This window comes from Temnothorax nylanderi, unplaced genomic scaffold (assembly GCF_030848795.1).
Source record: "Temnothorax nylanderi isolate EJ_2023f unplaced genomic scaffold, tnyl_v1.0 TNYL_tig0042_pilon, whole genome shotgun sequence".
NCBI lineage: Eukaryota > Metazoa > Arthropoda > Insecta > Hymenoptera > Formicidae > Temnothorax > Temnothorax nylanderi.
Window position 1 is genome coordinate 1,057,433 of NW_027249104.1, and position 18,293 is coordinate 1,075,725.

The 18,293-nt window shown below is 41.5% G+C and overlaps 1 protein-coding gene across 3 annotated transcripts in view; it reads left to right on the forward strand.

The window, feature by feature from the left end:
• LOC139771661 (uncharacterized) overlaps positions 1 to 18,293 on the forward strand; it is a 313,142-nt gene that overhangs the window by 239,904 nt on the left and 54,945 nt on the right. For all 3 annotated transcript variants that reach the window (XM_071704592.1, XM_071704594.1, XM_071704593.1), the window contains exon 4: positions 7,958 to 8,004. In XM_071704592.1, coding sequence (XP_071560693.1) covers positions 7,958 to 8,004 — 47 coding nt within the window. The remainder of the gene's footprint in view (positions 1 to 7,957; positions 8,005 to 18,293) is intronic.

Sequence of the window (18,293 nt, forward strand, 5' to 3'; positions counted from 1 at the left end):
GTGCAGTACTAGGGAATAATCAAATATTGATGTTAATGGTTTATCCAGTTGGTTCGATATTTTGAGCCGATTAAATTAATCTATCTTGAAATGAATGCAAAATGATTATCGCGAATGTATCCTCGAATTTCCATGTTCATGAAGCGCTGGTATTTTTGCGGTGCGCTCGATATTCGTTTTGTAGAAAGAAATATGACATATACGAATATATCAGATTCAAACCACGGTCGATTTGAAATTGGGCTGTCAACGCAAAATAAATATTTCGCTCTTGAGTTGCTGTTCTTTTAATTCTGCTCGTTTTTAATTTTAAATCTTCCATTGTTAAGAGTTTTAACCTTAAACCTTTTTGTATCAATTTACGATTATTTTAATTTTTGGCAGAGATCTAAAGAGAAAACTTTCCGAACATCGAAATTATACTTCATGGTATTTTGATTTTTATGCATCTCTGCACCGTATAAACGCTATACTCGGCTTCCCGGACCATTCGTACAACACGCCACGCGCGCCGTTCGCTGCCGCAGTCGCGCAGTCTGTTTATTATCCGTAATTGCCCATTGCTAACTGCTCTAACTGATCCGAAATACCATCTGCGTGCAGTCTCGTGCCGGCTGCTTGATATTTAATGGCTAATTAACCGGCGAACCGAGCCACTGCCACTGAGCGCGCTTGGCCCGACATGCCCGTGCACTTGCTCAACGCCGTGCCGTGCCGCATCGTTGCGAGGAGGAGAAACTGAAAGACGATGAGGGCGAAAAGGAGAGAAGGGCACCGAAACAGAAGAGAGAAATAGAGAGAGAGAGAGAGGCAGAGAGAGAACGCATATCGCATTATTAAATTCCATTATCGCGCCGTGGCCATCGACTGTTTTCGTGCACGCGCGAATAACCACGGCACCGAACTCATGAAATTGCTCTCGCCTCTCACTGCCGCGATAAGCACGCTCGTTTTTGCGAATGAGTACACCTCCACGGGCCGTATCCGCGTACTCCGATACTGTGACTCGGTTCCATAATGACACAGAGCGCGAACTAATTCCACTGAACTCTCATGAGACAACCGCAAGTTGCTGCAAATCAAGCGGATCATGATAATGATATTTACGAAGCTGATAAAAATAATTCTCGAGTTTATGTAGAAAAAAGGGCAGATGGTTCTTCTTACAAGTTACAGTTTCTACTAATTTTTCAAATGCTAATTAAACGAAAGCCTTTTACACATAAAGTTTAAACATTTTGTGAAATTTAAATACTATACTATATAGATATTGACACGCCAATTAATTATCGTCTAATCTAAAAGTAGTACTAATTTGCGGCGACCATAAAATTAATTGCTTGGAAATAACGATCGATTGGACGAAGTTTTTTGTGGATTTAATTGGTGTTCTGTCGCTGTAAATAACGGGAATCGAAAATAGCGTTCTTCAAGCGGCCCTTGTCTATTACTCTCTTAAATTAAAAGAATCGAGAGGTATAAGCGTATAATAGTTACTATAAAATAAAAAATAATGAAACCAAAATAATCCCGGCTATAGAAATAAATCAAATTGATCGTAAAACGATTAAATTTGAACTCAGTAAAGAAAACTCGAGAAGTGCTTAATATAATTATGTCTCGGTGTTATCGGTGTACGAGCAATCAAATCAACTGTCCAATTTTATATAGTACAATTTTATATAGTCAGTTAATTGCTTTCTTTATCACGTGACATTTTACAACATAGTTATCAAGGTAGTCAATGGGATGGAAATAACAATAATTGAACAACGATAATCAGCGAGAAGATAAACATATCAGAGAGAGTATAACATTATGTCTTTATTGCGTATCAACTTATCTGTCTACAAAAATTTCCGCGTCCTAAAGGACATTAGGCGGGAATTTTTAATGGGGTCATAAATTTCATCGCAACACTCGGCAAGTTAGTACAGTGAGCCCGCGAGCGCAGTTCTCTCTCCGTTACTCACATACGCAAAAATAATTACCGACTTCACGGTAATTTATCGCGGTGCTATAAAGCATGTACTACGTGGTATCGTAACAAGACAGGCTTGCAAAAATATTGAAAAACAGCCGACGGGGTACGCGTCGCCTTTCATGCTTAATGTTTCAAGCGAGGACTTTCACGCGATAGACGTAACAATTTCTAATAAACCCACCGCGATAATGATATTCTCATCGTAATGGCGAATCGCACAATCAAACGAGTTGTCCATCTACGAATAAACTTACTGCATCTAGGACGTATTAATAAAATAAACATTTTTTTAAGTAATAAATTTCTGCAAAATACTTAAAATAAATATACGATTAGTATTGAAAAAAAAATGACTATTTAGATAAAATATAATCTGATTGTTAGAAAAATTCCGAGGCAGAGAAGTACTCTGCAACCGATCCTGCACGCAACCGCTTTTATCCGGTCTCTCGTGCGAGAGAATCCCGTCGTGCCTGCTGTCGAAACGCGCGTCGAAGCGGCTAGACGATGATCGCGGAATTCATTAGCAACGCGTAGATGGATATCGCGTCCGATTGACGAATGGATCGCTTGCATTAATTATACGCGGTTGCGCACATGGCCGACGAACCGCCGGCCGTTTGTCACACGGTCGATGATGCGTTTAACGATCACTCGCCGATGATGCAACCGACTGGCCTGGCCGGCCAGTCACGTCTTTCCACCCGGGGTATTTGCCCGCGCGAATGCAACATCATTATCATAATGCAGTAGAAGACCAGTCAAGTTCTTTTTCGGACATGCACGTCTTATTTCGTTTCCTGCGGGATTTATCTGCCAATTCGTGCGCATGAACCGTACGTCGTGATAGATATATTAAACCCTTTTTACTCAGGTCTTATTCTGATCGCATATTTATTCAAATTATTTTCACGAGACTGCTATATTTCTAAATAAGTTATATGGCGCGAGACGTCAACGCGCCTCTTGATATTTCTTTTACACTTGGTTCTCGGCGATTGTTGCTTCAATTTTCATTATCTTTATCAAGCTGAACCATCGCTGTGTATATGTCGTTATATCACTTTAATGATAAGGCCCTCGAAATAATTTATAATAGAATTCATTGGCTGCTCGACGACAGGCCAAACGGCTCAATCGCGTGTGCCCGGTCGTCGGAACATTCGCGTTATAAACAATCGCATGGACCGTGGTCATAAATTAATAAACGGACAATAACGCGGCGAAGTAAAGCCTGACTGACGTGCTGACAGCCACGGCCGATGGTCGGTTTTGTCGTGTCGACGGCCAGGTAATCCTATCGACTCGTCGGCGCCGCGTCGCATCGCGTTGCATCGCGTCGCGTCGCGTCGCCGGAATGCGCGTGCTCGATTATCCGCGCCGCGAAACTCTCGACCTCGCGCCCGTTATCCCGCGTGTAATCGCAGTTTTAGTCCTTTGCCATATTTCGGCGTGCTCGCATCCGGCTCGCCTGCGATTGTGTCGGGCCGCGTTCCGGCCGATCGATTCCCCGCAGGACAAAACATATTTTTTGATTCCCCGCGCGCTCCTCCACCCACCTCAATCTGCCGGATGAAACTCCCGGGAATCGCCGGAACCGTCGTTGTCTCTCGCACGTATGACCCTCGCGTGCTGCAGATGTATTTACACGGCGCCGGACGCAGAACGATTCCAAATGTAGCAGGATTTGAATTGTACGCTTAGCCTGATTATTCGAACGATGCTTCATTATTTTCGTTGCGAAGCTGTTTCTTATTGATAATATATCGAGTGGACGATCATTAAAAAATTATTTCTATTATTACTGTCGCTGCTATGATTATCGTGAACAATTATGTGGCTTATTTGAAAAATGTTTCCCTTAATAAAAGAAATATTTTTTGTTACGTATAACAATAAATGTATTGTGAACACATTAGACAATAGAATTAATAATAAAAAAAAAACTTGTTTTAAATTTTATATAATTTTGCTGCTATTATTTTATATACTTATTAAAATATTAAAATATACTAATACATATAATTATAATCTATATATAAATTGCAACAGCAAGATTACATAAATTTTTTATTCTAGTCAAATCCCAGGGCCATTGTTTAACGCGGTTATTCTTTTGACTCGAAAATTCATATTTTAATTACATTCATATTTTATCAAAATTAAAACCATATTTGTAATTATTTCACCTCGCCGTATATGTTTGAATCTTGTTTCTGTGTCAAAATTGTGAAACGCTGCATCAGCGCTATGTGTGACCGTGAAGCGCTGACTAGAGATTTCGTTAAATTTAAGGCCATTGCACGTAACAATGTTTTAGTTGTAATCGTAGTCGATTTAGTTGTAGTCGATTATTCTTCTCGCGCTTGAAGAATAATCGAGTGTGATTGGTCTATTTTCTTACGGCCTTACGATTAAAACTAAAACTTTGTTACGTGCAATGGCCTTTAGATATTTATTACTTTTCGTGCGTGAAAGAAATGCGATTGTTAAAAGCGTAATCCAATATCGTGACGCTAAATGTGGGTTTCGCGGTAATATGCACTTTATATGAAACGCGAGATTATTTTTGTCAGACAAAAACAGCAGACTTTGTTGAAATTTCAACGAGAAACGCGCTTATGAATAACGACGAGAACTGCTGTTCTCTCGTAAATTCATTCATTATTACAAATGTATCGCGCGTGATTATACTGGAATCACGTTAATGCAGCAAACCGGATACGTGCCGTTTCTATGCCCTTCTCGCCAACTGCGCGCTACGTATTCGACATCAACCGCAAGCATGTCTTCACCCATAAAAAATTATACTGAATCTAGTTTGCAATTTAGCTAGTTGCCATGTTTCATGCCACGTAAAATAAAGCTTCCCGTATCTTTTTTTTTTCCAAAACATGAAATTATACAATATGCGTTTTTGCTATGGATGCAAAAGATACGAGGTTTTTATTCGAAACTGCCTCACATCAGTTTCAAATAGTTCACGAGGAGAGATATGAGAATCATAAGTCATTACGACAGTAACGATAAAAAGTGTCTCTTTAAGTACATTAAAATATCATAGAGTTTATCTTAATAAATCTTCCGAATTACTTTAGTTATTGATTTTCTGAATATCACTTTGTGAACTAAGAAGCTTTAAAAAAGAATACGATAATATTTCGAAAAGAAATGTAAGATACATAAATAAGTCTGATAAGACTTCGGGAACATTTCAGGGAAAAACGTTATATATAAGTGAATATAAAATCCATCTCCTGGAGAAACTGCGTGCAAGAAGTGAGAAATAACACGAAAAATGCAACGGTCGAGAAATGCTTGCGCTGGCTGCATCGGAAGAATTTGCATATCCGAGTGTTCTCGCGAGCCTCGACACCGAACAGGTCCAGAAGCGAGTGGAGCTTCCTGCAGTTTTCAATCGCATACACGAAACATTCACGATTGGCCGTCTTGCATATTTTATATTAGCTTCCGTTTACTCTCATTCCCGCGGCTTCATCAGGATTCTCCGCGCGGACGGCGGAAACGTTTTACCATCCATTTGTGTCGTTCAACTCGGAAGTACGGGCGTCCTTCCGACGACCACTCTCGCCGTGGTAATCATGACTCTTAACAGCCCTAAATCGATTGCTACTTGGCACATAGCGACGTTCGCCGTTATCTAAGAAAGAAGCAATCGTTCCTTCTAAGTCTCGAATGCTATAAGCTTAACAAGGAAGGAAGCCCAATACAGTTGTACGTTCGAATCGGCGTGACAAATCGGCGGCGATCGATTTTGCTACTCTCGAGTAAATAACTCTCGGGTTTCAATAATGTGTAACTTAATAACTTTTCGAAGATTTAATCGCGTGAGAAGCGAAAAATTCTCTACGTTTTGCTTCTTTCATACAAGTTCATTAAACTGCCAGCAAAAATTTTTTCATTTCTCGTGAAATCGACGTTACGAATAATAGCTAAGCTATACCTACCTATCACGAATTCCGAGCGCGGTGCCGATCTTTGAGAGGGATGTTCTTCGTTTGTACTGTGTTGTCGGCGGAATCTATTACGAATCCATTGAGGAGAAGAGGCCACTCTAGGCAATCGATTCCGGATGGACCGTAGATGGAGACAGAGGAAGAGAAGGCCGGCCGCGCCGCGCCGGCGAGAAGGCCGGGAGTGGCCCGACCGGAATTGCAGCGCGGTTTACCCGCTGAGAGATGTTAGCTTTTCGTCAAAGGATCCTATTAGTATGCGGTTAGTATTACGGCGCATTGTATCAGGATACATTGAGGCAAGATACGACGCGCTATTACCGATTCTCTGGCACGTGAACTACCGACCTCTCTTCGCCGTTCTCTCTCTCTCTCTCTCTCTCCATCCCTCGGGCTATCGTCCTTCCCGCGTCGTCGTACCGTCGTACGCGTAGTACGATGTGTTTGTACCCTTCGCGACACTTCTCGACTTCCTACCGTTGGATCGCTTTGTGCAGGACGTTCGATAGAAACCGGGAACGTTGGATCAGCCAATAAGACGATTAGTGCGCGCTCGACCCTTAACATTGGAAACGCCGGAAATCGCCGCGCGCGCACATTCCGGCGTGATCTACCGTAAGAGATCGACTGCGCTCGGGGAGAGATACTTGGGATACTTCGGCAAATACCGCCATTTACGGCGACACGATGCTTCACGTGTCCCGAGACGTACATTGGAATTTACGCGTACCCTTCCGTACGGTTAAATGGAAAAGGATCACCTGTGTCATCACGTTGGTTATATTTCAATTACTCATTTGTCAATTACTCATATGCAGTCAGAACTCTAGAAAAAGAATGACAACTCTAAATTTTGTTACATATAATAGAAGCAAAAAATAGTCATGTTTTTTCTATTATTTATTTAGAACAGTCTCTTTTTTCAACTTGCAATTAAATAATCTGGCTGGTCAATCTTGTAAATCAATTAATATCGTTAGCTCGCAAAGCCACACATAGGTACTGTTTTTCTCTCTTCATTTGTTTTTTCATATTTTTTTTACACGACTTTAAACATGAACACATTTGCGTTCCGGAAGCGAGATTTCTTTCGTTGGAATTGTTAGAAAAAAAAGCGATCATAATTATTACTAAATTAAATCTACTGTCGCATGATGATTTTGGTATCTCGTTTCATTCATCATAGTCATACATAGAGGCACATAATAAAAAGAAATATATACGAAAGATTACTGCTTAAAGAGGACAATTTTTCCATTTTCCGTTATTATATAATGCAATATTATTTAAGAAATATAAATATCAAATCTTTTCACCCTTGATGTAAATTGAACTTATCAACTTCAACACAATTTGCATTATTAGTCAAAGTAAAAATTACTTTGGATTACAGAATATATAAGCATTAAACAATTTACGCAAAATATTGTCAAATAATTATCTTAACTTTCTACTTTTTTCCTTTCTGTGTTTCGTAGAAGATATTCATCGTAGGAAGATGTGTTTCGCGAATAATTCTCACTACGCTATTTCACGCATTACGCAAATGACTGCGTTAAACTCGAGAAGCCAAATCGCGCCGCTATAATACGTATTAAATTGAAATAATACGTATTAACTAAATTGAAATTAACCCTGTAAACACTGGTGAATTTATTATCGGCTTGTAATAGTATCGAAATGCGCGCGCTGGTCGATCCATTTCGCGTATCAAAGGAAGTATTAAATCCCGACGACCAAATCACTCTATTACGCTTAACATCGATACCCGCGTCACTTCGATGCGACCGGTGTATTGACCGTGTTTGTTCGGTAAGCGACGGTAACCACGGCGAAATATCGCTGCGGGTGAAAACGAATGGGAAACGGAGCGGAAAAGCGCATAGACGCCCGGGCGGTTTGCCAAGCGGCGCGGACGCCGCGCCGCGCCGCGCCGCGCCGCGCCGCGTCGTTCCTTTAATTGTTAGCATATTTTAACCGTAATTTTCCTCTGTTCCAGTTGTCTGAGCCCGAGATCTGCGTTCTTCTACGAGTTCCCTCCTAACGGTAAGTCGCGCCTAGACTTCGCAGCTTCATTTGTCTCTGCTTAAGATTTAAGAGGCGCAAAGGAGAAAACTTGAGCCTCTCCGCCCGCGCCGCCTCGTCGGTCGCTTCGTCGCTTCGTCCTTTCATTTGCGAAGCGAAACTGGAAACTGGAACGCGTACACGAGTTTACAAGTATTGTACCCGCGAGTGCGGCCGACACATAGCCATCTGGGTACTAATGCGCGGGTTATTAATGTAACGTTGTATTTTTATTCGGCGATAAATTCAAATATCAAGCGACATAGATACATTTTATATCACCATTAACACGAATAGGTCGTTTGAACTATAAATAACTCCATTGATCGTGAATTACCCTACTAACCGTAATTTGCCTATGCGCTTTAATTACTGAATAGTAAAGCAAGGTACTGAATAGTAAAGCGTTGCAATTAAGGACGTCTATAATAAACGTACGTATTTTGTCATTACTCTATTGCTGTTATCATTAGGATCGAAAAAATATTACTTTTGGTAGCTTATTTTTTATATGTCTCGTGCTATTAAGAATGTACTTTGCATAAAAATGTTATCCTCATGACTGATTTAATCACAATAGCATTAATATTGCGTCTACAGTGTAAGAAAACCAATTATTTCGTATATTGTACTTCCATACTTTCAACTTTCCATGACAGTGCAACATAAATTACGGTTAATAGAGGACCATTTTGAACACGGAGTCCTCAATTACGTTCTTTCGCTTGATTTATTTGACGTATTCGCGGTGTAGAAATCATTTTACGGGAACGCAGTAATTCTCCGTAATGGATTGAGAAAACTATGCACCAAGGTACGCGAGGGTTACGAAAGGAGCCAGGCTACATCAGATTTGAATGCGGGAGCTTATTTAATGCATCGATTGCATGCTTTGCACGATTCTCGCGGCGAATGCATGCATACGATTCCCGCGGTACGATTTCTAAAGGGCCAAGGCACATCGTCTCTACCCACATCGCATTTGTGCACGTCTCTACCAATGAAACATATCTAAATGGTCTAACAATGGAGCAATCGCGAACGGACATTGCTTGCCTTCCCCGGTGTTGCGATACGCAGCGAATGCTGCGTCGTTATATAGGAATATCTCGCGCCACGCGTCTTGGCAATTGATAGTCGATCGCCATTATTTTTTTTTCCAAGCTGGTATCGTCACAGTACTTATACTGTGATATCGTGTTGTACGCATCGGATAACGCCGTTGTTCTGCACCTCGTTTATTATGTAAAACGCGGATAATATCGATCGAGGAACATATATATCTGTAATCCCACATTCAAACCGGGAGAAGTCCGTCGATGGCTTAACTTGCGGTTGCCCATAGCTTCTTAAGCTTCTTAACATTGTCAAGAATGATAATGTTATTATTCGTGAATCTACTTATAGCAACGAAAACTTAAGAGATTATTTCCGTGCAATTTTGATATTTACACAAAGTAATAGGATTTTATTGAACTTGAACGTAATTTGAATTTGATGCGTAAAGACGAAAATAATACACAGAATCTTTAGTTCTCGTGATATTATATAATATTTACTCATATCTAAGGCCTGTTTATGGTCGCTTTCCGCTGAAGAACTTAGGAGAAACAAGTCTTGAGACATTTGTCTTGAAGTTACTTGTTGAGTTATATTTGCAATCACAATTCGATTGAGAAATTCAGATGAAGTTTGTCTTAAGACACTGTCCGAGTTTTATTTTTTTCAGTTCAACAATTGATTTTAAAGAAATTATATGTGTATGTTAATATTGTTTAAATCTTGTAACATTTTTTAGAGATGAGAAGAGAGTTTGAGAAAAGAATGATTGAAAGTAAAAAAAACTTGACTTTAAGTCTAAGAATATGTTTTTAAAGCAAGAAAAAAACAGAATATTTGGCGTAGTTATTTCATAAAATACGTTAAAAAATATTTCGTATTGATAAGGCTGGCTTATGTCCGGCTTTGATATTTGTTTTTATACGCAAAGCCGCGCCGTGTGTGTCGCGCGACAAGACTCGAGTCGGCAGCGCGTATACTGTTTCGCATTACCCATCGAAACGCAATCGTGTCGAAAGCCAGAAGAGGCCTCATGCGATTATTTCGAACAATTAGCTACTACCAACGCGCGTGATCGATTAACTCCCGCGATTAACAATTGTAAATGTATTGACTGTTTATTAGACCAAGTATTTCGCGCGATTATAAATTATACACGATAAAATAGTATATTTTACCGCATCGCGTTTTTGTTAATTTAAATGTAATTTGTTCAGTACTTTTGGATTGAGAGCGTGGAGCAATACGCGAATCATCGGATTAAGTAATTAACGTAATGGAAAACCGTAGATATCAGTTATTTGTTAATAATACATAGATTTTTACATTTAAAGTATACTGCGCTTGCAATTCTAAATTTCACGGGAGAGCAATCGCGCGCGTATTACTGTTCACATTTAGTTGAGTACAATCTCAATTAATCTTTAATTAAAATGTGACCATTGAACTGTCTGTGTCTTTGAAACTTTATTCTGAGTATCTCATCTGATATGCTTTTCGATACGAAATTCGCGTAATTTATCGATTATAAATACAAGCCTTAGTGTACCGCAATATAATATTTTCGCATCTACTTGTACGCCATTACATTATAAAGATGACAATAAGGCATTTTTGAATGAATATTTACTGCAATCTGATATCATTCATATATCGTATCGCATGTAAGAAATATTCGACGTTCCGATTGTATTTTCCTTCGGGCGCGACGGCGCGGCGTACGGGTCCACCACCGATTTTCACCGGTGAGATACACGCTCGAGAAGGTACTTATATTACTAGCGCGCATGCAATCGGCCTCGCGCCCGGGAGAGAAGAAATAAAACCAAGACGAGGAATGCGCGCCGTGGCGCGGCGGAATTTTTCGTGATATCGAAAAACACTTTAGATCCCGTATTGGAAAGGCGGCTGAGAGAGAACCATAGGACCGTCGGGGGACCTAGCGTTGATATTTCATTTCTATTGACTTCTACCGCCACTCTCGTGCGTTATATTTTTTCCAGCTATGAATACATAATTGAGATGGAGTTTTCTCTCTCTCTCTTTCTCTTTCCCCCTCCTCCCTCCTTTCCTATCTCCCTTTTTCCTTACTTTCTGATGATATTCTTATCTTGAACACTTAACGTGTTTTCTACTTTTGTCTCCTTTCCATTAAAAGGTTCAAGGTCTTGATTATTTATTTAGTTGAACATGATTAGTATATTTGCTAAATAGATCTCGCTTTAATTGAATGTTTTATTTTGCTTCTACAAATTTTAATCTTAATTTTTTCTGGGGTGGAGTGTGAGCTCAATTTTACAAAAGCATTATTTTGATCATATTTTTCATATTTATTCGATCAGCATATATGTTGCCAATTTAATTTAATTGATTTATTGGAAACATATCTTTTCCATTTAATTTTCTGAAACAAAAGATGTATTGTCCTCGTGTGTACTCCTTAAATATATATATTTGTAAAAAATATTTACTATTGTTGCCACACTATGAAATGTTCTAAGCCATAAAAATGCTTTGCATTCATACGGAATCAAATATGGAGGGAGGAATCTACATCGTAGCGGAATAAATGCTACTGTGAATGATTCCCGTAACTCTTGCTTAAATTTCAAAATTCCTCGAGTCGACGTGCCCGACGTTCAACGGCGAAGTCGTTGACACCCCTCGACTCGTCTTCCGGCGTTCCTGACCAGCGACGAGCTGATTCTCAGGCGCCCTCGTGAAATTCTCGATCCTGCCCCTCACGGCACCGCACGGCACGGCACGGCACGGCACGGCACGGTAGAGATACTCCGTTGAATCGTAGGGACTAATCAGTTTAGGGCGGAAACGCGCGAAGCGGCGCGCGCTTAACAGTAATTCCGTGTAAGAGACGTCGATGCCAGGATTGCTTGCCAGCACTTAGCAGTTGTCGCGTAGTACACAACGGCGGGGAGACCAACCGAACCGGAGCCGAGAGAGCCAGAACCGAGCTTGAATCTCGGTGGGGGTTGCCGGGATACGCAAATACCCTCGCGCGGGTTGTGCTTGCTTGGCGAAACGCGCGGACTGTGAGAGAGCAAGCCTGTTTGTCTGGACTGGAATCCAAGTAAGAGGTGGGCGGCTAAGCAGAGGCGCGGCGATGAGAGACAGAGAGAGACAGAGAAAGAGAGAGAGAGAGAGAGAGAGAGAGAGAGAGAGAGAGAGAGAGAGAGAGAGAGAGAGAGAGAGAGAGAGAGAGAGAGAGAGAGAGAGAGAGAGAGAGAGAGAGAGAGAGAGAGAGGGAGAGAGAAGTTGGGGAAGTGCGCTTATCCTTGCATAGCGTGTATATTCTGCCCTTCTCGGATAGTAATGCGCACGCTATACTAGTGCCGGTATCCGCACCGGGATGAGTGGTAATGAATGTATCGTACGTTTGCGCATCGTACATCAAATTCGAGATATCACGTGCGTGTCTTCGCTTTCCGAATAGGAACAGCCCCGACTAACAGTTTAAAACTCTTATTATAAATATATGTATAATTGAAGATTTATAAAAAAAACTGTTAATTGCTGATATTTTTTTCGAAATTTTGTTAAAAGTTGTCACATCTTAGGAAGATTTTTTCCGCCAATAATCGTTCAAATAATTGATAGTTGCTTCATGATAATGGAGTTTATTGTGATTTTAACGTAATTATACTTTTTGCGCGCTAAGAAAGGAAAAAGAAATCACTGCGCATTGCCATACACATCGATCTCGGACAATGTTTGCGGGATTATTGTAGCAAGAACACGCGTTTTCTCGAACGACAAATCCAACGGCAAGGCTTTTTAACGCGATTGCTCTCTGACGGCGCGCGTCCCGGCTGTGTTCCGTACGAGCAATTGAATCACTGCCGGCAATCAACAGGAACTTTCGCGCAAAGAGGAAAAAGCGAGTCGCATGGGCGCTCTGCAATGATTGCCGTAACGCGATTTGTCCGTCGCGATTCGCGGCCCAGTTATTGTGCTTTTAGCGACATTGCTTTGGCCGATTGGCTTTTCATCTCGGACGATATAGCGCGGGAGGGGAGGGGGGGTTATAATAATCTGAAAAATGTAGTGGAAAATAAAGTATTATTTTTGAGTCCCGTTTCGTTCTCATAGGCTCGTATCGTTCAAAGAATAAAGTAATTATAATGCTTATCACTACTCAACAAAGTGACCAGAAAAATCTTATATCACATTTTTATTACTCCATAATGTCAACGCTTCGATTGGCGATACTTTATGGCCATTACGCAGCGTCGCGAAAGAAGCTATTCTTAGAGGTGCTTTCACGGCGGAGAGGAATTAAGCTCGATATATATAAAGCCGAGTTGAGTCTCTTAGCGCGATGTAGGTGATAAAGCGGCATAAGCTTAACTTCTTAGTGGTACATCAATGAATGAGAGGTAATAAAAAGATACGAGTATATGCTTTCAACGCCATCATACTGCTTTACGACTTATAGCGCTCCACCTTTGCGCAGAGCTCGTAAAACAAAGCACCGCAAATAGGAGAAACTTGGGTAAATAGAGCAGTTCGCGCGCGATTCTTCAGCACATCTCATCCTTCTGTATTTCGCGAACGTATGGTTTACCTCCAGAGTTATCGTATTGGGAGATTTTTTTAAATTTGGAAGAATCTGGGAAAAATTTCGCGCGAAAGTAACGGGAAAAAACGTTGATGGAATTTGATGAAACGTTGGAAAATTTTGAGGCGTGAATGATTGATAAGCGAAAAATTTCAAAAATATAAAAGTATTAAAATTCATTTGTTTTGCTATTATTGTTATCAAAGTTGCATGATAAACATGTGTATTCCGATAAAATATAACGAGGTTAACATCGCTGAGATCTTTTTGTGGATATAATTCTTATGAATTTTTATGAAATTTATTAATTTGGAAAGTTTATTGAAAGTGAGACTTCTACTTATTTAAATAGCGATAAAATATAACTGAGATATTAATCTTTACAGCAACGTTGTCGGAAATACCGCTTATTGTATAGTAAACGCGAAGATACCGTTATATCGATATTTATTCGTCGGAATATATGTCTGGCCATCCGATCAATCGCGCAATGACCAAGCGATTGCGTACTGGCGGTGCTTCACGGAGCTGGAAATATTCTATTCAAGTCGCGCAACTTTCCCCGTGTCCTTCGCGAAGTCACGGAGCGACCGACGTGCTGGCGAAGGGATGCGCTCGTTAACGAAACGGACGGTGACGTGGACGTGATGGGAGGAGGACGGTATAACGTACGGAAATTAATAACTTCGATACGTTCGTAATAGCCGCGTTTCCTCTAACAGCTACTCGAGGCCGTTGCTTTTCACGACGCCGTGTCGCAACGGAGCTCCGTCCTTCCCTCCGCGGACGTTTGCCATTGAAACATCTCCATTTCAAATGCCGCCAGGGGGAAATATAACATCGTAAATCATCGCCCCGAACGCTTGCGGAACGAGCGCGCGCGCACGCCAGTAGGGAATGCGTTAATCTAAGAAAGATTGACGTCCTGCTTTCCTACAAGCAGGATATAAAGCACGACGCCTCGTTTCGCGTCGCGCTCACGATTATTTCTCCGTTGTGCGCTTCGCGCACGTTAATCTTTTCCGCGGTTCCGCGATTAACGATAGGATACTCTCTTCCGTAATTGATTGATAATGATAAGCGAACACATCTCTTTCCCGTGCCGCGTTTTATCTTAAAGGTAAAAATTAATCGTGACTCAAAGGACCACCGCACCATCGCGGAAGAATAGACTTCGACGTAGGTATTAAAGAAACATTGATAGATATTAAAATGCATCGACGTCTCACGGGACGAGAATGTTCGTCACAATCGGGCTGTTATTTCTTATCGTAAGTGTTTACCCTGCGCGGCTACAATTTGCGGCTAATTGACACTGGTTGCAATGCCGATAACTGCTTTGCCGTTGAACATTGACCGCCGCGGCCGTCCGGCGTACAGGCAACGGAATGCAATCGAATTATCGTGAGCTCATCACTGGGCATTTCTCTCTCACTCCCTCTCAGCCGGCGCATCCTGTCCCTTGTCTCTCGCCTACGCGCAGTCGTTCTCTCCCATTAAACAATACCTTTATGCAAATCATCCCTGGCTTAATTGCGACTGCTTTGCATGCGTGGGTTATCCGCGTGACAATCACGGTATCGCGATCGCCAATAGTATCGTTCGCGGGCCGCGGGGACCTACCCACGTCGTTTCCCGTATGCGCTACCGTACGTGGAATACAATGGCGTTTTATACGAGGCACGAAGAATCCCCGACGATTGCATCCGCGGCGGCGTTGCTACAAAACATTCTCATTATCCCCTTATCCGCATTCCTGGCTTCCTCAGAAACGCGCCCCGCCGGTATTATTATTGTCATTATGCGTCTTCAGAAATTAGGCACGCGTATTGTTCGGCGCGCAACGATTTAATTTTCGCGTGAGAAGAGGGGCCCGGGCAGGTGGAACTTATTCTTTGCGGCATTTACCGGAACGCGGAGCAATTTAGAATGAAAAAGAGTAATAACTTCCTCCGTAAAGCGTATACAATTAAGATACGCGATCGAGGATCGTAATCTCTCTGACAGAGTCACGCATCGACAATACTTGTATGGGAAGCGCTCAGAAATAATGGGATTCCGTAACAGAATTGGCTAGATAAGAATAAGGTGATACATGATAATGCGAGTGATTGAATGATTATTATTCGCTATTGTAGATTAGCTTTTGCTGTAATGAGGTACTAAATTGTCAGACATAATGCTTTATCTTATTAAATGTTCCATCAAATCCTGCCTTATCTTTTAATACTTATAAAACACGAACGACTAGTACTTGCGATATTTCCTCGAGATTCCCAAGGCATCATCGTATTCTGCGAACGTTCCCTGTTGAAATAAAAAGCGTTTCGCTCCCAATTAAAACAGTAGACAGACATGAATTGCAGAAAAGAACGCAGCAATGAAAAGTAATCGTTTTGGCGACGTGAACTCGCGTACGTATCGCTGTAACCCCTTTGCAAAGAGCACAAGTGTACCTCGAACCTCACGTCATCGCGTCACCCCGTTGGCGGACACGTCGCGTCGTCGCAAAAAAAGAATGAGCAAGGTCTGATACTTTTGTGTACGCACCACCTTCGCCGACGCGAATGGTAGTCATGACAACGACACAAACAGAGAACAGAGCTCCGACCGGCGCGGCGCGGCGCGACGCGGCAAAAGCGTGACGAAATAGGGAAGAATAGACAATGACGACGCAACCGCACCCGGACGGGGGGAAGGGAGTAGTCTCTCGACGTGATTCTCGACGTGACGCCGCGAGAACCGCAAGCCCGTGCACGTGACACCACTTGCCCGCATGCCTTGGAGCACATCCAGTTTTCGCACCCTCCGCCCTCCGCCCTCCGCTCTCTCCGTTTTGCCATCTGTTTTCGTGTCTCATCCGGATTCCGTCCATACTCGTCCATAAAGGGCTCGAAGTGTTCGTCGAACTCCTGATATACTCCTTGGACGCTGCGTCGCTTACCTCACTCTTGCACGTTTTGCTGTCACTTCCGGGCCGGTATAAATACATTGCAAAGAGATGAATTAATATGTAGCGATACTTGTTTGGTTAATTCAAGAGTGATAATGTAGGCAAAAATTGAATGAAACTCTTTTAACTGCTTATTCGTATATTTGCACACAATCTTTATTACGCCGAAGAATACTTCACATTTTGTACATGGTATATCAAAAAATAAAATCATAGAAAAGAAACTTACAGAATAGAATACTAGGTTCTAATAATTGATTCATAGCCATCTTATCTTGCTCGCGTATAAAAATTTCTGACTGAGATAAAAGCTTTAAAAAAAAGTCTACAACATGTTGATGCATTATATCTGAAATGATGCACCCCAATGATCTGCAAAAATAAAAAATCTGGAAATTATTGGACTCACAATTTGCAAATAAATTTGTAAGTTATTCTTAAAAAAAATTACGTAATTATTATTACGTATATCAATTAAATAGTTGAAGTTAATTGGTTGAAATTAAAAGCTGCAGGAATTCTAGTTTTTTAAATTATTTTTTCAGGTAATTTGTCTTGAAATAATAATTAGGAACTGCACTCTCGTACGTTTATGTAACCGAGTGAATAAATCTCGATAGAACATTTAACCCTCCCGTCAGCGTGAGGCGGTTCACGTTGGGACACCATTCGCTCGCATGCCTTGGAGCGCATCCAGCTTTCGTAACCTTCGTTACCTCTCTTCACTTCGTATCTATACCAATCGTATTTCATTGGGGGTACTCTCACTGGGTAATTTCACTTAGCATTGATTCCTCCAGCATCGGTTAACACACTAATCTGACAATTAATTTCCTTGCTTTTACTTGCTAAACCTACGTTATAACTCTCATAAAAAAAGACATCCAGCGAATCATAATTCGGCGCTAATCGACAGCGCACGTGATGGGAAAGAAAAATACTCTCGACTTTTTCTCGTTGAAATATAACATTGACTCAACGTGTGTTATTCGTCGAATCGTTAAAAGAAATAATAGGATACAAACCTTTTAGATATACAGTTGTTAATTGGACATCCATGCAATTACTGCTTATTCCCGACACATCAAGCTTTATACGCTCACATAATTGCTCGTTAGAACACAGTGAATCTGCTTTTAGCATGGGACGCGTGTTATTTTATTATTGCATACATCGGACGGTGCAATATTGCCAGCGGAGAATTTTAGATTTAAATCGGGCTCCGTTCAGCTTAACGATATTGATCAAATATTTTTACTGATTACAACCGTATAATTAATTATTCACTTCTCGGAGGCCGACCACGTTCCGACACGAACAATATCGTTCGAGTGAAAAATGGATCGCCCGATAATATCGGCATACTCTCGTCATTTATCTCGGCCCTGGTCCATTTATTTGACGCCGTAAAAAAAAAATAGCGAACTTTAAACCGATATTGACCCAACTTTGCCGCCGCGGGGGCCGTGGAGAGGCTGCGTCGCGAAAAGGACACGCCATAAACCGCGAAGATTACTCCTTCAATATTCATGTACTTCCGTCATTACCATAGAACTACCTTTAAAACCGGTCGCCCGACTCCCCCGGGAAGGGGGTAGGCTTCAAATAATTTATTTCGGCATCGCTACCCGCGCAGATAAATCGCACGCCGACGACAGATATAAAGCTGCTGATACCCGTTGT